Source organism: Hemitrygon akajei, chromosome 7 (genome assembly GCF_048418815.1).
Source record: "Hemitrygon akajei chromosome 7, sHemAka1.3, whole genome shotgun sequence".
NCBI lineage: Eukaryota > Metazoa > Chordata > Chondrichthyes > Myliobatiformes > Dasyatidae > Hemitrygon > Hemitrygon akajei.
The window spans coordinates 98952328-98972392 of record NC_133130.1 but is presented as its reverse complement, the minus strand read 5'-3'; the positions used below and the strand labels follow the sequence as shown (position 1 = coordinate 98972392).

The window sequence follows — 20065 nt, the reverse complement described above, 5'->3', positions numbered from 1 at the left end:
CATACAAGGTAAATGGTAGGACACTAAGGAATGCAGTAGAACAGAGGGATCTGGGAGTACAGGTACATAATGAGCTGCCAGATAAAGTGGTGAATGCTTTTGACATTTAAGAAAAACTTGGATAGGTATATGGATGAGAGGGTTTGGAGGGATATGGCCCAGGTGCAGGTCAGTGGGACTAGGCAGAAAAATGGTTCGGTACAGCTAAGAAGGGCCAAAAGGCCTGTTTCTGTGCTGTAATGTTCTATGGTTCTATGCTTTATTGTTTTACAATTGAATCAGTGGATTTAATCTGGCTTTTTTGACACTGATCAACAGAAAGACTTTCATGTCAAGGTGAAAACAGATTTCCACAAAGTAATCAAAATTAATTATAAATATAAAACACAAAATAATTGATTGCATAAGTATGCACCCACTTCAAGTCAGCAATTACAGCCTTGAGTCTGTGTGGATAGGTCTCTACCACCTTTGCACATCTGGACTCTGCAATTTTTCCCCATTCTTCTTTACAAAACTGCTCAAGCTCTGTCAGATTGCCTGGGTATCATGAGCAAAAAAAAGTTCATGTCTGTCCCAAGCCTTAACTTCACAAGCCTTCCAGGACCTGCTGCAGTGAAGCATTCCCACAGCATGATGCAGCCACCAGCATGCTTCACAATAGGATTGGTGTGTTTTTGATGATGTGCAGTGTTTCAGCTTACACTAAACATAGCGTTTAGCCTGATGGCAAAAAAGCTCAATTTTGGTTTTATCAGCCCATAGAACCTTCTTCCAGCTGACCCCAGTCTCCCACATGCCTTCTAGCAAACTCTAGCCAAGATTGCATGTGAGTTTTTTTCAACAGCAGCTTTCTCTTTGCCACTCTCCTATTAACCTGCGACTGGTGAAGCACCTGGACAACAGTTGTTGTATGCGCAGTCTTTCCCATCTCAGCCACTGAAGCTTGTAACTCCTCCAGAGTTGTCATAGGTGGCCTCCCTCACTAGTCCCCTCCTTGCATGGTCATTCAGTTTTTGAGAATGGCTGGCTCTAGGCAGACTTACAGCTGTGCTGTATTCTTTACAAATCTTGATTGACTTAACTGTCCTCCGAGCGATATTCAATGACTTGGAAATGTTCTTGTGCTTTTCAATAACCTTTTCACAGAGTTGCTTGGAGTGTTCTTTTGTTTTCATGGTGCAGTTTTTGCCAGGATACTGACTCACCAGCAGTTGGACCTTCCAGATACAGGTGTATCTTTACTACAATGAATTGAAACACCTTGACTGCACATGGGTCTCCAAAATCAGATCTCCATTTAACTAATTATGTGACTGCTAATACCAATTGGCTGTACCAGTGATGATTTGATGTATCATATTAAAGGGGGGGGGGGTGAATACTTACGCAATCAATTATTTTGTGTTTTATATTTGTAATTAATTTAGATCACTTTGCAGGAACTGTTTTCACTTAGACATGAAAGAGACTTTTACTGTTGATCAGTGTCAAAAAAGCCAAATTTAAAGCACTGTGATTCAATGTTGTAAAACAATGAAAGATGCAAACTTCCAAAGGGGGTGAATAGGCACTGTATAACATAAGAGTATGATAATCGACTGCTTATTTCTCTCCATATATGTTCCCTGACCAGCTGAGTTCCTCAAGCATTTTGTTATGTGTTGCTCTGGATTTCCAGCATCTGCAGAATTCCTTGTGTTGATATCTAAAAATAAACTGCTTAAATTGCTTCGTCCTGACGAAGGGTCTCGGCCCGAAACGTCGACAGCGCTTCTCCCTATAGATGCTGCCTAGCCTGCTGTGTTCTACCAGCATTTTGTGTGTGTTGTTGCTTATTAACTTGTTATCCCCAAACTAACCAACACATCCCAATATCTCACTTTAAAAATTCTGCCCTTGTTGTTCCTATATTTGAATTTTGACACGTTTCCCCATATTCACTCTACTTTGGTCATTTAAAGCAGCCTGCTCACTTTCCCCTCCACTCAATTTCCTGTCTGATCTTGTGCATAGTTGAAACATTAGTTTGTAATCATGATGAATTGTTGTTTCTCAGACTGGAAGGCGGTAATTAGTGCCATTCTCCTTGGATTGGTACCGGGGGCCTTTGCCTTTCATCTATATTAGTGACCAGGACTTGGGTCGGGAGGGGTGTGGCAGAATGCAAACCAGTTTCTTCACAATAATCTGCAAAGAGGATTGTGATTCATTGCATTCGGGTGGAAACAAGCTTGGATGGGCAAGTATTGCCCAGATATTTGAGATGATGAATTTTGGTGGGAAGGACGAGAAGAGGTGAAGAATATAGAGACACAGGAATAGGACCTGGGAGCATGGGTGCACAAACCATTACAAGTGGCAGGGTAGGTTGAGAAAACAGCTAATAATACATACACAATGCTAGGCCTTCTTAGTGACGCCACTGAAGAAATTATGTGTGGAATACAGTAATCAATTCTGGCCATCTCATTACAGCAAAGATGTGGAGTCAGGGAGGGAACAGAAAATATTTACAGAAATGGTTCCTGGAGAAAGATTTATTTGTGCCATAATTTTAATATGATTGGAGAAAAGTACAGGGGGGATTTCTTGGACTTCAATGCTACTTGGATTAGACAGCATGTCTTATCAGGATAGGATGAACGAGCTAAGGCTTTTCTCTAGCGAAGGATGATAAGAGCTGACTTGACAGAGGTGTACAGATGCACAGATTGAGTGAATAGCTAGAGGACTTTCCCTAGAGTAGAAATGGCTAATACAAGGGGGCATAATTTTAAGGTGATTGGAGGGAAATACAGAAGGGATATCAAGAGGTAGAAATTTTACACAGAGAGTGATGGATGCGTGGATTGCCCCGCCAATGGTGATGGCAGAGGCAAATGCATTAGGGATATTTAAGAGATTCTTAGATAGATAGAAAAATGGATGGTTATGTCGGGAGGAGGGGGGTTAGATTGATCTCAGAGTACGTTAAGACATCGGCACAATGTCATGAGATGAAGGACCTGTACGGTGCTATAATGTTCTATGTTCACTAGCTTACAACTTGCCAAACTCTGTCCAGTAGCCCACCCCCTATCAATGAGTTTATTAATCCATGAGTTCCCGTAACTGGCTGAGATTGCACTATTGAAACAGAAGATTTAAATACCTGGCCAGAAGAACTCATGGCACATGGAGTTTATCGTAGGAATAAAATTAGGACAGACATAGCAGTAATCAATTGGAGCTTCTGCTTCTGCTTTCCAGCTTGGGTCATCCCGATGTGGGTAAGCGCGAACTTCTGCCAATAGTTTTAGTTTAGGTGGAATACAGTCAAAGTCACGCCTAGTTTAGCAAAATAAGAGAACAAAATTTATCAAAGAGTTATTCAAAGATTTCATCTATCAAACTTGTGAAAGTCTAAATAATATGACAAAGCTGTAGACACAGATGGCTGTATTTGCAAAACCAGCAATGTTCAATGCTGCAATAATCTACTATGTTACATTTTAAAAGACAGCAAAATGGTGAGCAGAACCTGTGATTTTGAACAAATTTTACAGAGAAACTTTTAACTGCATCCATTGTCAATTCAGCTCAGAATTAGAAACATACAACATGCACATTGTTCGATCCTGCGTGCCCGTACCATGCTATGCCTAGTTTTACATCCACTACCTACCTGTGTCACCCTCAGGACCATTATGAAATTATCTTTTCATCAGAACATTCCAGAGCCCAACATTTATTAGCAAAACCTCCAGATCTTTTGCTAGTACTTTAAATATATGGCCTCTGGCTACTGACAAAATGAGATGATAAGACATAGAAGCACAATTAAGCCATTTGGCCCATCGAGCCTGCTTTGCCATTTGACTGTGGCTTATTTTCCATCTCAATCCCATTCTCCTGCCTTCTCCCTGTAACCTTTAATGTCCTTACTAATCCAGAACCTATCAACTTCCACTTTAAATTGTTACGTAACCTCGTAACCAGGTAACTTACCAGCAAAGATAGCGGGATCAGCTGAGTCGGATGCTACTATTTTCAAACGTTTTATTCAAAAAGGGGCACAAACGTATGGTTAATACAAAACATTCAGATCATATACATCGTCAAAACTCAATCTAAAACACCGGTGTAATAATAATCAATCAGAAATAAGCTCTATAGTTGTCTAGGGGGTAATACTGAGTCCAATTGAAATATAAAGAGTCACTCAGAAGTCTGCAGGCTTTTCCCTTTTGGGAACCGCTGGAACGTTGTGGAGAGAGATGGTTGAGAAAGGATAAACACTTGTCCGTTGTCTTTACAGAGCAAATCCTTGGAATCAGGGGAGCAGGCTTCCCCGTTGTTAGTTAAAAGCGGTCTTCCATTGGTTCTAGCCACAGATTCAAAATTTGGCTTCCTGCTCCCACGGGAATCGGTATCGTGCGTCCTTGGTGTCTCCTTGGTGCGTCTGAGGGTTGTCCCCCCCCTCAGACCCTCCTTTATACTTCTTCACGGGATCGCAGGTGTCAATCAGGTTGCAGGTGATGCGATCTCTCTCTCAACCAGCCCACTTTGCCCGAGGGCTTTTCACGTGGTCTCCATGAGACAATAGTCAATGTCGCCTTTATTCTGCTTCTCGGGAGAACATGGTCTTCCGCACGTCTCCCTCTCTCTCTCCCATTTCCCGTGTCTATTCAGCACGTCTCTCCCCCTCTTGGGTCAGTTGACCCCCCCTTGACTAGGGCTCTTGCGATTCTCACAAAGGAGGGGGCCGAGGTCATAACAAAATATACCCAATGATTTGGCCTCCACAGCCGTCTGTGGCAACAAATTCCACAGATACACCACTCTTTGGCTGAAGAAATTCTTCATCATCATTTTGCCTTTACTGTTCTATAAAAAAGCTCATTCTTATCAGATCTTTTATTTGATCATCCCCTAATTTTTCTGTTCCAAAGAGAACTGTCTTGGTTTTTCCATGTGTTCCTCCAATCAGAGATTGCCATCATTATAATAGCCTAGAAATGATTCTAAATTGTGGCACCTGGGCATATTCCATCTCAGTGGTATTGATTTATTATTGACACGTCTATCAAGATACAGTGAAAAGCTTATTTGTCTTATTGAACAGCGTATATTTATATTGTAGTCTTGTTGCATTAGCCAACAGTTGGTTACCCATCGGTTGACTTCCCAAGAAACTTAACCCACGGCCCTCAAAGTCCAGGGGTGTTGTTAAAGGAGAAATCCTGATCAAGAAAGAATTTTGAACAATGGCCAATCCGGACATTGGAAGTTTTGTGAGGAGGGGACTTCAGTCACATCCACTACCTGAGTACAAAAGGCATCAGCGGGTCACTACAATGAAAAAAGCTTTGACCAGTGACCAAGCAGTGTTTGGGATTGATTAGCAAGAGCAAATTAAAGCAAGGCGGAGCAAGTGCAGCAGCCATTATTTGAGTGGACAGAGTTAGAGGGGTCATCTTGAGGCTTTAGCTCTTCGAGGCTTTAACAAAGAGAGGCTTCAGCCAGAGGAAAGAAAAGCTCGTGGTGAAGTGTTCTTTCCTTGCCTTTAAATCTGCTCAGCTAGGACTGTAGGGATGACAGATAGAATAGTGATATGTCCTCTGGCAGGATATAGGAAGGCAGGGAGACTTCCAGTGTCCCTGAAGACTACAGATGCAAAAAGTGCATTCAGCTGCAGCTTCTAACACACCATGTTAAGGAGATGGAGCTGGAACTGAATGAATTCCGATCATTCAGGAGGCTGAAGGGGTGAAGGGGACATATAGAGAGGTAGTTACACCTAAGGTGCAGGGCACAGGAAACTGAGTGACAGTCAAGAAGTGGAAAGGGGTTAAGGAGCCAGTGCAAAGTACTCCTGTAGTCATCCACGTCAACAACAGATATATCACCTTGAATACTATCGTTTGGGGGGGGGGGGGGGGGGGAGGAGATGAATTAACAGAGGAAAATCACAGTAGTCAGGCCTCTGGCACTGAGCTTGGTTCTGTGACTCTGAAAGGAAGGGGGGGGAGAAGAGGCAGGCTGCAGTGATAAGGGATTTGTTAGTTAGAGGAACAGAAAGGAGGTTCTGTAGGCAAAAAAGAGATTGCTGGATGGTATGTTGCCTCCTGGGTGCCAGGATCCAGGATATTTCAGATTGAGTCCTCGGCATTCTTAGTGGGAAGTTATAGACATGGGTAGGGCAAGTGACAAGGGTCTGCAGAGGGACTTCAGGGAGTTAGGTGCAAAGTTAAAGGGCAGGACCTCTAGAGTTGTGAGGATGTGGCCTACAAATTACAAGAGCAGATAGAAAATACATGCCAAAAGGGAAATGTTACAAAATTTCATGGGGGTTTTCAATATTTAGGTAGATTGAGAAAATCAGGTCAGTGCAGGATCCCAGGAGGAGGAGTTTCTAGAGTGCCTACAAGATAGCGTTTTAGAGTAGCTCTTTGTTGAGCTCACTAGGGGATCAGCTATTCTGGATTGGGTGTTGTGCAATGAACCAGAATTGATTAGAGAGCTACAGTAAAAGAACCATTAGGGGCCAGTGATTGTAACATGGTTGTATTTACCCTGAGATTTGAGAAAGAGAAGCTAAAGTCAGATGTATCAGAACTACGGTGGAGTAAAGGGAATTAGAGGCATGAGTGAGGAGTTGGCCAGAATTGACTGGCAAAGAACACTGGCAGGAATGACAGCAGAGCAGCAACGGCTGGAATCTCAGGAAACAATTCAGAAGGCACAGGAGACAGACATCCCAAAGAGGTATTCTAAAGGAATACCTCTAAAGAAAAACATGGCTAACAAGAGAAGTCAAACACAACATAAAAGCCAAAGAGAAGGCATAATATAGAGCAAACATTAGTGGGAATTTAGAGGATTAGGAGGCTTTTAGAAACCAAAGGAATACAAAAAAAGCCAATATGAATATGGAATATGAAAGTATGCTAGCCAATAATATTAAAGAGGATATCAAAATTTTCTTCAGATCCATAAAGTGTAAAAGAGAGGCAAGATATTGGACTGCTGGAAAATGATGCTGGAGAGGTAGTAGTCGGGAGCAACAAAATGGCAAATGAACTGAATAAGCATTTTGCATCAGTCTTCACTCTGGAAGACACCAGCAGTATGATGGATGGGTTGACTATTTTCTAAATGGTGACACAGTACAAAAATCTGAGGTGCAAAGGGACTTCGGAGTCCATGTGCCAGATTAACTAAAGGTTAATTTGCAGGTTGAGTTCCTGTGGTGAGGAAAGTAAATGCAATGTTAGCATTCATTTCAAGAGGACTGGATTATAAAAGCACCGATGTTATGCTGAGACTTTATAAAGCACTGGTAAGGCCTCACTTGGAGTATTGTGAGCAGTTTTGGGCCCCTTATCTTAGAAAGGATGTGCTGAAACTAGAGAGGGTTCAAAGGAGGCTCACGAGAATGATTCCAGGATTGAATATGATGAGTGTTTGATGGCTTTGGGTCTACATTCACTGGAATTCAGAAAAATGAGGGGTGACCTATTTGAAACCTTTCAAATGGTGAAAGGCCTTGATAGAGTAGATGTGTAGGGGATGTTTCCTATGGTAGGAGAGTCTAAGACCAGAGGACACAGCCTCAGAATGGAGGAGGAAATTCTTTAGCCAGAGAGTGGTGAATCTGTGGAATTCTTTGTCACAAACAGCTTGGGAGGCAAAGTCTTTATGAATGTTTAAGGCAGTGGTTGACAGATTCTTGATTGGTCAGGGCACGAAGAGATACAGGGAGGAGCATCTCAGAATCTGCTGATCTGGAGTTTTCAGGTACAACAGTCTCTAGAGTAGGGGTTCCCAACCTTTTCTATGCCATGGACCCCTACCAGTAACCAAGAGGTCTGTGGATCCCAGGTTGGGAATCCCTGCTCTAGAGCTTACATAGAATGGTGCGAAAAACAAAAAAGAAATTCAGTGAGCAGAGTTCTGTGGGAAAATACCTTGTTAATGAGAGGCCTGAGTGGTTCAAGCTGACAGGAAGGCAACAGTAACTCAAATAAACACACATTACAACAGCAGTGTGCATCTCTGAATGCACAATATGTCGAATCTAGAAGTGGATGGGTTACAGCAGCAGCAGACCACAAACTAAACTCAGTGGCCACTTTACTAGATACAGGAGGTAGCTATGTCCAGTTTTCCAATGCACCATTCCCACTCCCTGCTTTGCTACATAAGTTCTATTCAGATTCAGCCCTATGATACCACATTAATGAATTTTAATTTTTAATGAGGATTAATAAAAACTCGAAGTGGAGCAGCCTCCAGTACCTCTCCATAAAAGGAACGGATGAATCACTGCAGTATAGGAGAAAGTGTTACCTGATATATGGCTTGAGCACCCGTGATGTATATGGACTGACAATACATTGGTTTCTCAGGTCTCCCGATCCAGTCAGTCGATGCAAGAACTTTATCCTTTGCTCTTGGTATCCCTTTGTGTGAGATAAAGGTATCTGCACAGAGTAACCACCATAAATAAAACCAAACAGTAACCTCCGCAATCCCCTAAATCACACCACTCTTGCCTTTACCAACTCTTTGACTGCAGGTTCAACGAAAATTGCCCTACTGATTGATCATAAGCTCCCAGAACTGAAATGAGTTTGTTGACATCAGCCAGATTGCTGCTTTAGCATTCCAGTACCCCTTGGGGTGGGAAATGTTGGAGATGGAGGATGACTACACATTCTATTTGGAAGTACAAAGGTTTAGACTATGCTGAAAGGACTCACTATCCAAATTACAAGGAATGTCGTTTGAAGGAATTCACAGAAACAGCGTTCATGAAAATCTGCACCCCAGGACAAGGTAATACCTCCTCGACAGGAGCATGAGCAGGAATCCCAACAGGTAAGTGTTGTGGGGGAAAACAAAACCCTCTGATAATTTACTTCCTACTGTTCCCCAATCAGTTTACAACTGAATTTGAGAGGACGAGGAAAACTATATCCTGGTAGGAGAACCTTAACTAGTGTATGACTCTACATCACTCTCATTTATTCCATTCTTCATCAGCTCAGGATGGAGTCTCAACCATTTATTCCCATCCACAGATGCTGCCTGACCTGCTGAGTTCCTCCATCATTTTGTGTGTGTTGCTCTGGACTCTCAGCATCTTAAGAATCTCTAGTCTCTGAGTTACCAAACCAAACCTGATAGGATGTTTTCTATGGTGCATCAATAAAAAATGGTGAGGGTCAGTGAGACATGCCAAAGGTTTTCCACCTCTTGAGGAAGTAGGGGTGCTGGTGAGTTTTCTTGGCCTTGGTAACTAAGTGGTTGAACCAGGATAGACTGCTTGTGATGTTCACTGCTAGGAAAATGAGGCTCTCAATCTCTTGAGCACAGCAACGTTGATATAAACAGGAGCACGTGCACTGCCCCACCTCCTGAAGTTAATGATCAGCTCTTTTGTTTTGCCCAGAGGGAGAAGATGTCACGAGTCCAGGTCACTAGGCTCATTTATCATCTTCCCATATTCCAACTCATCATCTTTGAGATCCAGCCCACTACAGTGATGCAATATAGAAATGTGTAGATAGAGTTAGAGCAGAACCTGGTTACACAGTCATAAGTGTATAGGAAATAAGAGTGGGGGGCTGAGGGTGTGGAGCAACAACGTTGAGGATAATGTAGAGGAGGTGTTGCTTCCTATCTGTATTGCTTGAAGTCTGTAGGTCAGGAAGACAAGGGCCCAATTGTAAAGGGAGTGTTGAGTTCCAGGTCTAGGAGTTTGGAGACGAGTTTTCTTGCAATTCTACTATTGAAAGCAGTGCTGTCGTCAATAAGCAATAGTCTAACGTCAGTGTCTACTGTCTAGATGCTCCAGAGATGAGTGCTGGGCATCCACTGTAAACCTGTTTCCGCAACAGGTGGGTTGCAGTCAGCCGAGGTTGTCTGAGAGGATGGGGTTAATGTGTGCCATGGCCAGCCTCTCGAAGGACTTCACGCTAGTGGATGTCAGAGGTACCAAGCAGTTATCATTAAAGCACAGTTTTTCTTAGGAAACAGACTAATAGTAATCTTTTTAACCAGGTAGGAACCTTAGATTGAAACAGGGAAAAGGTTAAAAGTGTCTGCCAGTACCCCTGCCAGCTGATCTGCACAGGATCTGAGGATGATGGGGATATTATTCAGCCAGGGACACCATACAGCCAGATGCTTTCTATGCCTTCACTCCCTGGAAGACTGATCTTACACCTGTAGCGGTGACTGCGGGTTTAGGTGCATTGGAGGCTGTCGAAGTGGACAGTGACATTCCAATCCCCTTCTGCTCAAATTGTGCAAAAAATGTATTAGGTTCATAGGGAACAGATATACTGTTGATGGTGGCACACTCAAAATGGGCAAAGCAATGGGAATGCACGTCCCCTTCATACATTCAGATGCAGATTTATTTATCACATGCACTTCAAAACTTTCAGTGAAATGTGTTGTTTGCATTAGCAACCAATATACCCAAAACATCTAAACCCCAGAACAGCAGCTATTCCTGTCCTCGTGACGGCCAAGTCATAAATGTCATAGTTCCATGTACTGACCGATGCTCTGTTCATCACCCTACTTCTTGATGCTTCTTGCATTAAAATAAACACACTTCAATCCATCCAACTGCAATTTTGTCCTATCAACTGCCTATCCTTCCTCAAAGTCTCTCTAAATGCTGTATCTACCTGTGCACCAACTGCCCCATCCTTTGCCCTATCACTCAAGTTTCCCACCCCATGTCAAATTAGTTTAAACTCTCACCAAAGGCTCTAGTAAACTTGCCCTCAAGGATATTGGTCCTCCTCAAATTCAATCTGTACATGTCATAGTTTTCCCCGAAGAGATGCCAATGATCGAGAAATCTGAAACCCTCCCCCCTTCGCCAATTCGTCACCAGATTCAACTGCTAAATCAGCCTAACATAGAAAAACCCTAATTCTAACTCAGACAATATTGCCCTCAACTTACACTGCCAAAATGTTTTGTTTTTTGGTGTCATGTAAGTTATGCATAATTTAAAATGTTAATTTAAGCTTATGTAATTTGTGATTATTGTGTTTATAATTTACTGTGCTGATGCTGCAAAAAGTTAATTTGCAAGGCATGTATACATGAATGCCCATGACAATAAACTTGAAGATGGAAAATGCTGATCTTGAAATGTTCTCTTGAAGCAGACAAAGTGGCCCACAGCAATTCAACTAGCCTTCCTCAAAGTCAGGGATCTGATACTGAAAAAAGTTGGTCTCTCCTGACACCAGTCTGGTGAGAGAGGCAAATGGGATGAATAATCATGATCTCAGTGCATTTCCCCTTCTCCTGCCATCCCCAAGTCAGGGACTGATACTGATATTAAACAATCAGACTCTAAACTACTGACATCTGAAGAATCAATAGGCACAATGTTTGTGATCACACTCACCTGATACCGGTCCAGAATCCGAAAGTCATGACTGGTAGTCCGGAAGGTCCCAGTGCCCATAGGTATCCCATTACAGTTACCTTCCTTGGCTCCATACACCTCACCAACCAGTGAAACAGCAGCTTCAACAGCTCGATCCAGGTCAAAGAGGGGCAAACCCCTTTCCCTTTTGGCTTGTCTCACAAGTAATTTGCGACGGAGTCTTTTGGCCTCAACGCTCAAGGCTAATGCGTGAGGGCACGATTCCAGCCTTCGGAGCAGCAGTCGCTCATCGTACAAACTGAGGGCTGTATATTTGGGAACAGGCGGCTGCACAACCCTCTCCATCTGGACTTTTTTCCTCTCATGAGCCCTAGTTTGGGACAACTCAATGCCATGCTCGGGTTCTTCGGTGTCATCTTCCATTTTCTCATCTCTGTCTTCATCCTCCTCAGCTTCACGCTTGATTTGCTCATGTACCTTTACTTTCTTCCTGCCTACAATCACTGCGCTGCTGACCATGCTGGGAGGTGGTATGTACTCTATCCCAGGGTCAATGACGCCATCCGGATCTCCCTCTTCATCATCTGAAGGAAAGAAGAAAAGAAACTGGCTTCCAAAATAAAACTTAATTTCATTACATTAAATCTTGTTTATATCTCTACTTTATTTTGCCATGCCAGCTGACAGAGTTGTTAAGAAGGCAAATGGCGTGTTGGACTTCATTAGTTGGAGGACTGAGTTCAAGAACTGTGAGGTAATGTTACAACTCTATAAAACTCTGATGAGGCCACATTTGGAATATTGCGTTTAGCTCTGGCCCACCTCATTATAAGAAGGATGTGGAAGCTTTAGAGAGGGTGCAGAACAGATTTACCAGGATGCTGCCTGGATTGGACAGCACATCCTATGGAGATACGGTGTGTGAGGTAGGGTTTTTCACTTTGGCGCAAAGGAGGATGAGAGGTGACTTGATAGAAGTGTACAAGGTGATAAGTGTACAAGATGAAGATCAAGTGAATGGCTAGAGCTAGAGACGGAAATGGCTGATACTACAGGGCATAATTTTAAGGTTGGAAGGAAGTATACGTAGGTGGATGTCTGAGGTAAGTTTATTTTTCACACTAAGAGTGATGGATGGGGTGTCAGGGGTGATTGTAGAAGCAGATACATTAGCGACAATTAAGAAACTCTTAGATAGGCACAAGGCCGATAGAAAAATGGAGAGCTCTGTAGATTGGAAGAGTTAGAGTAGGTATAAGGTTGGCATCATGGACCGAAGAGCCTGCATTGTGCTGTAGTGTTCTACGTTCTAATAACTAACTTTTCAAATTGAATTCTCAATGAAAAAAGGGAATACTAGAAACACAAATTCAGTTGTATCTCCGTGCCAGCTACCCTATAGGCTCCACTCCATTTACTCATTTACAAGATGTGATGCCCACAGCAACGCCTGTATTTATTTCACATCCCTCATGCAACATCTGTGGAAGCAAAACGAGTGTCGACATTTTGAGTGGAGACCTTTATCAGGACCTGCTGAGTAATTTGCAATGAAGTCTCTTGGTCTCAATGCTCAAGTCTAACATGTGATAGGTCACATCAAGTAAGAAGGACAGATTTCCTTCCTGAGCTGGGTTTTTTAAGATAATCTACTAATTGTTCATGATGTTCATCATTAGTTCTAATCTCTTTTGACCCTTCCAAATATATTTAAATGATGTTTGCCTCTTATGTTAGTCTCAAGCTCAAACATGACCATCTCCACCTATTTCTTTCCCATTTCTCTTACCCTCATACCTCAGAATTTGAATCAGGTTTATTATTACTGGTGTGTATCGTGAGATTTGTTAACTTAGCAGCAACAGTACAATGCAATACGTGATAATATAGAAAGAAAAAAATAAGTAAATCACTTACAGTAAATATATATGTGTATATTAAATAGTTAGATTAAAAATAGTGCAAAACAGAAATAATATGGAAAAAAAGTGAGGTAGTGTTCATGGGTTCAATGTCTGTTTAGGAATCAGATGGCAGAGGGAAAGAAGCTTCTTCCAAATACTCCTGCCAGCCAGGTCATTCATTGATTTTTGTTGCAGATTTGCCAATAACTAACCTGCCTGGCTAACAGCATCTGTGGCAGCAGCCCAACAAGGCACCTCAGTGTGTAAAGTTGCAGTCGGTGTGGTGATAGACCACACAAACAACTAACACAAACCAGCAGAACAACACACACAAAATGCTGGGGGAACTCAGCAGGTCAGGCAGCATCTATGGAGAGGAATTAACAGTCAATGTTTCAGGCCAAGACCCTTCATCAGGACTGGAAAGGAAGAGGATAGAAGCCAGAATAAAAGGGTGGGCAGAAGGAGCGGAGCACGATCTATGGAGAAGGCTACACCAGGAGCGCTACATACATTGAAGGGCCCCAATGGATTCACATGTAAAGTGCTACCCCATCTGGAATGTCTATTTGGAGCGTGAATGGTGGTGAGGGAAGAGGTGAAGGAGCAGGTACAGCACTTATTACTGTTGCAGGGATAAGTGCCAGGAAGGGATCGATGAGGAGGGACAAATGGATGAGGGAGTCACAGAGAGTGATTCCTGTGGAAAGCAGAGAGGAGAGGGGACGATGTAGCTGGTGGCGAGATCTGACTGGAGATGACAGAAATTGTGGAGAATGATGTGTTGGAACCTGGTGGGGTAGTAGGGAGGATAAAGGGAATCCTGTCCCTGTTATAATGGATGGGGAAAGGGGAATGGAGTGAGGACAGATGTGCAGGAAATGGAAGAGAAGTGGGTGAAAGCTGCATTGATAGCAGTTGAGGGGAAACCTTGTTTTCTGAGAAAAGGTTGATATCTTGGGTGACCTGAAATGGAAAGCCTCATCATGATACAGATGCAGAGGAGACAGGAACTGAGAGAAGGGAATAGCATCCTTGCAAGAGAAAAGATGGGAAGAACTGAAGTCAAGGTAATTGTGGAAGTCAGTGGGTTTGTAAAAGATGTTGGAAGATAATGTGTCAGAGAGATCAAGAAAGGGGGGAGAGGTACTGGAGATGAAGGTCGACTGTTCATTTCCCGCCACAGATGTGCCTGGCCCAGCATTCTGCTCCAGACTTCTAGCATCTGTAGTCTCTCTTGTATCCATAAACCAGCAGAGAGAGTCTGCAAGAATTGCATAGTTAATGAGTACATTTAGAATTTAAACTCAGTGTGGCTAGCGTAAAGTGCAAGATTGTTAACAATCTCTAGCTGTGGTTACAAAGAAAACATTTACATAAAGTAATGAAGTTAACTTTCCACAACCAGATCAGCTGCCTCTCAGCTCCAAGGACTTGGGTTCAATCCTGATTTCTGTGCTGTCACTGAATGAGAGTTTAGCCCTGGTTTCCTCCACTTCCGAAAGAAGTGCCCTTCTTTGCTTAACTGGCAACTAAGTTACAGAGAATAAAATGGGAACAGGTTGCCGAGAAAATCAGTTGGGAGTCGGGGTGGTGGTTGGGGAATGAACTGCTCTGCAAACAGGCATAGACTAGATGGGCTACATGGTCTCCTTCAGTGTCCTAACAAGATATACTCAGTGGCCACTTTATTAGGTATACCTGTATGCCTGCTCGTTAATGCAAATATCTAATCAGCTAATTATGTGGCAGCAACTCAATGCATACAAGTCTGCATACATGGTCAAGAAGTTCAGTTGATGCTCAGACCAAACATGAGAGAGGGGAAGAAATGTGATCTAAGTGACTTTGACTGTGGAATAATTGTTGGTGCCAGACGGAGTGGTTTGAGAGATGAGGTTAGGGCCTCCGTCGGTCAGAGTTGACCATGGATATTGCATCCTAGCTGTCTAGATATGCAAGCTTGGGCAGTACAACAGGGTAGCAAGCTCCCCCCTCGGCCTGCATCTGATGAACCCAAAGGAACGGCAGAGACCGATATAGTTTGGTACCAGCAGCATCACAGGAGTTGCCAGTCGGCATTGAACTCAATGTAGGACTGCCTTGGGACTCCAGCTCCAGATTTTTCCCTTGGGGTTTACTCCCAAAGGCTTTCCCATGAGTGGGTATAGCCTCAAGGCAGCAGAGGTTTGAGATCAGAGTTTTCCTTCTCCTGGATGAGCTACCAACCACAGCTGTTTTAAGGCACCAGTAATCCTCCTTTGCCCCTTCTCCTGTCAGTAGAAACAGTTCCGCCGGGCTTAGTAGCTAAGCCACACGTGAAGGCCAGGAGCTGGATTTGGTTGTCAGAGGCTATTTGAGGCACACGTCTTTGGAAGCATTTAATAGAACACAGAAATCTACAGCACATTACAGGCCTTTCGGCCCACAATGTTGGGCTGATCACGTAACCTAGAATTTCCCTAGCATATAGCCTCTATTTTTCTAAGCTCCGTGTACAGGGGTAAGAGCTAAGAGGCTCTTAAAAGACCCTATTGTATCCGCTTCCACCACCGCCACAGGCAGTGCATTCCACGCACCCACCACTCTCTGTGAGAAACTTACCCCTGACATTCACTCGGTACCCATTCCCAAGCACCTTATAACTATGCCACCTCATGTTAACCATTTCAGCCCTGGGAAAAAGCCTCTGACTATCCACATGATCAATGCCCCTCATCATCTTGTACACCTCTATCAGGTCACTGCTCATCCTCCGTCACTCCAAGGAGAAAAGGCCAAGTACACTCAACCTATTCTCATAAGGTACACCCTCCAATTCAGGCAACATCCTTGTAAATCTCCTCTGCACTTTCTGTATAGTATCCACATCCTTCAGTGCTGGATAGATAGTGGGAGATTTAATAGAAATTGTTTGAGTATCTCAGAAAATGCTTATGCTTATCTCCTGGGATTTTCACGCACAATGGTCTCTAGAGTTTACAGAGAATAGTGCAAGAAAACAACAACAAAAAAATCCAGTAAACAGTAGTTCTGTGGGCGAAAATGCTTTTTTAATGAGAGGTCAGAAGAATGGCCAGACTGATTCAAGCTGACAGGAAGGCAACAATAACTCAAATAACCATAGTGTTACAACAGTGGTGTGTAGAAGAGCATCTCTCAACACATTACATGTCGAACCTTGAAGTGGATGGGCTACAGCAGAAGACCATGAATATACATTCAGTGGCCACTTTATTAGATACCAGAGGTATCTAATAAAATGGCAACAATAAAATATATATGAAAATATAAATATGCAGTAGAGCAGACAGCACATATGAAAATAAGTTAATATTTCAGGACAATGAAAGTCCAGTGATTTAAAAACTAATTCTTATTCTCTATCCCCAGGACCTTCCCAAACGGCTGAGTATTTCCAGCATTTTCAGATTTCTTTCTCAACATCTATGGCCCCACTAAAAAGAACAGAAGCAAGAGAAACTGCAGATTTGTTTTTATTTGATTTGATTCAGCCAACTTACAAGTTTCTGTGTGCATGTTTAAAGTTTTTTGTTAATTTTAGACTTTTAAAATAACTTTCAACCCTCTTTTAATGCAAGTTTTTCTAAAATATGCCCCAAGTTATTTCGAATTCTAATAAACATCTCACTGGATGTCAAAGCCATTTTGTTCGTGCACCAGTTACGCACTCTGGGTACTCAGAGCACTCACTCTACGCACTGAGCCACGTACACTGCCTTAGATAATGGTATTAGTATTAAGCTGGGAACTGGCTTCCCACTGAGACAGAACCTACATTGCCTTGGTATTAGGCTGTGAGTGGCTACCCACTGGGACAGAGTGTACATTGCCTTGGACAGTGGTATTAGACTGGGTGCTGGCTTTCCCCTGGGACAGAACCTACATTGCCTTGGTATTAGACTGGGAGCCGGCTTCCCACTGGGACAGACCCTACACTGCCTTGAACAGTGGTATTAGACTGGGAGCTGGCTACCCACTGGGACAGACCCTACACTGCCTTGAACAGTGGTATTAGACTGGGAGCCGGCTACCCACTGGGACAGACCCTACACTGCCTTGAACAGTGGAATTAGACTGGGAGCCGGCTACCCACTGGGACAGACCTTACACTGCCTTGAACAGTGGTATTAGACTGGGAGCCGGCTACCCACTGGGACAGACCCTACACTGCCTTGGACAGTGGTATTAGACTGGGAGCCGGCTTCCCAGTTTGATCAGACCCTACACTGCCTTGAACAGTGGTATTAGACTGGGAGTGGCTTTCCACTGGGACAGACCCTACACTGCCTTGAACAGTGGTATTAGACTGGGAGCCGGCTTCCCACTGGGACAGACCCTACACTGCCTTGAACAGTGGTATTAGACTGGGAGCTGGCTAACCACTGGGACAGACCCTACACTGCCTTGGACAGTGGTATTAGACTGGGAGCCGGCTACCCACTGGGACAGACCCTACACTGCCTTAAACAGTGGTATTAGACTGGGAGCCGGCTACCCACTGGGACAGACCCTACACTGCCTTGAACAGTGGAATTAGACTGGGAGCCGGCTTCCCACTGGGACAGACCTTACACTGCCTTGAACAGTGGTATTAGACTGGGAGTGGCTTTCCACTGGGACAGACCCTACACTGCCTTGGACAGTGGTATTAGACTGGGAGCCGGCTACCCACTGGGACAGACCCTACACTGCCTTGAACAGTGGTATTAGACTGGGAGCCGGCTTCCCACTGGGACAGACCCTACACTGCCTTGAACAGTGGTATTAGACTGGGAGCTGGCTAACCACTGGGACAGACCCTACACTGCCTTGGACAGTGGTATTAGACTGGGAGCCGGCTACCCACTGGGACAGACCCTACACTGCCTTAAACAGTGGTATTAGACTGGGAGCCGGCTACCCACTGGGACAGACCCTACACTGCCTTGAACAGTGGAATTAGACTGGGAGCCGGCTTCCCACTGGGACAGACCTTACACTGCCTTGAACAGTGGTATTAGACTGGGAGTGGCTTTCCACTGGGACAGACCCTACACTGCCTTGGACAGTGGTATTAGACTGGGAGCCGGCTACCCACTGGGACAGACCCTACACTGCCTTGAACAGTGGTATTAGACTGGGAGCCGGCTTCCCACTGGGACAGACCTTACACTGCCTTGAACAGTGGTATTAGACTGGGAGTGGCTTTCCACTGGGACAGACCCTACACTGCCTTGGACAGTGGTATTAGACTGGGAGCCGGCTACCCACTGGGACAGACCCTACACTGCCTTGGACAGTGGTATTAGACTGGGAGCCGGCTACCCACTGGGACAGACCCTACACTGCCTTGAACAGTGGTATTAGACTGGGAGCCGGCTAACCACTGGGACAGACCCTACACTGCCTTGAACAGTGGTATTAGATTGGGAGCCGGCTAACCACTGGGACAGACCCTACACTGCCTTGGACAGTGGTATTAGACTGGGAGCTGGCTACCCACTGGGACAGACCCTACACTGCCTTGGACAGTGGTATTAGACTGGGAGCCGGCTACCCACTGGGACAGACCTTACACTACCTTGAACAGTGGTATTAGACTGGGAGCTGGCTAACCACTGGGACAGACCCTACACTGCCTTGGACAGTGGTATTAGACTGGGAGCCGGCTACCCACTGGGACAGACCCTACACTGCCTTGGACAGTGGTATTAGACTGGGAGCCGGCTACCCACTGGGACAGACCCTACACTGCCTTGAACAGTGGTATTAGACTGGGAGCCAGCTACCCACTGGGACAGACCCTACACTGCCTTGGACAGTGGTATTAGACTGGGAGCCGGCTACCCACTGGGACAGACCGTACACTGCCTTGGACAGTGGTATTAGACTGGGAGCCGGCTTCCCACTGGGACAGACCTTACACTACCTTGAACAGTGGTATTAGACTGGGAGCTGGCTAACCACTGGGACAGACCCTACACTGCCTTGGACAGTGGTATTAGACTGGGAGCCGGCTACCCACTGGGACAGACCCTACACTGCCTTGGACAGTGGTATTAGACTGGGAGCCGGCTACCCACTGGGACAGACCCTACACTGCCTTGAACAGTGGTATTAGACTGGGAGCCAGCTACCCACTGGGACAGACCCTACACTGCCTTGGACAGTGGTATTAGACTGGGAGCCGGCTACCCACTGGGACAGACCCTACATTGCCTTGGACAGTGGTATTAGACTGGGAGTGGCTTCCCAGTGCAAGGCTGACCCAGACCAGCAATTTCAGGGCACCAGAGTATCTGCCACATGCTTCTATGTTGTAAATGAAATACTGAAATGCTTTCACTTTCTTCAAGAATATGAAAAAAGGAAAAAGAAAATGTTGTTAACATAGTAACTTCAGTCCAAAGTCCTGCACTCCGATGAAAACATTGGCCATGGGGCCTGGGAGTCCTTGACTCTGCAGATCCAGGGCTGATGTCTCAAATTAGCACTTCATATGAAGGAAAGTTTATCCAAAATGCAGATTGCATAGTCAAAGACCCCTCTCATCCAAGTCACTTTTTCTTTCCCCTCTTTCCATCAGGCAGAGATTGACATCGCCATACTCAAACTTCTATCCCACAGTTGTAAGACTATTGAAGAAACCTCTTGTGTGTTAAAATATGAACTCTTGAACTTACAACCTACCTCACCATGATCTTTACATCTTATTTCCTACCTGCACAGCCCCATCCCTATAACTGTAACA

At 44.4% G+C, this 20065-nt stretch overlaps 1 protein-coding gene across 2 annotated transcripts in view; it reads right to left on the bottom strand.

Moving 5' to 3' along the window:
* kat14 (lysine acetyltransferase 14) overlaps positions 1 to 20065 on the bottom strand; it is a 44089-nt gene that overhangs the window by 5238 nt on the left and 18786 nt on the right. Inside the window, exons 6-8 of one of the 2 annotated variants that reach the window (XM_073051556.1) lie at positions 11426 to 11991; positions 8335 to 8468; positions 3155 to 3330 (exon numbers count right to left, since the gene is read on the bottom strand). In XM_073051556.1, the coding sequence (XP_072907657.1) occupies positions 3155 to 3330; positions 8335 to 8468; positions 11426 to 11991 (876 nt within the window). The remainder of the gene's footprint in view (positions 1 to 3154; positions 3331 to 8334; positions 8469 to 11425; positions 11992 to 20065) is intronic. The other variant, XM_073051557.1, reaches the window with a different exon arrangement.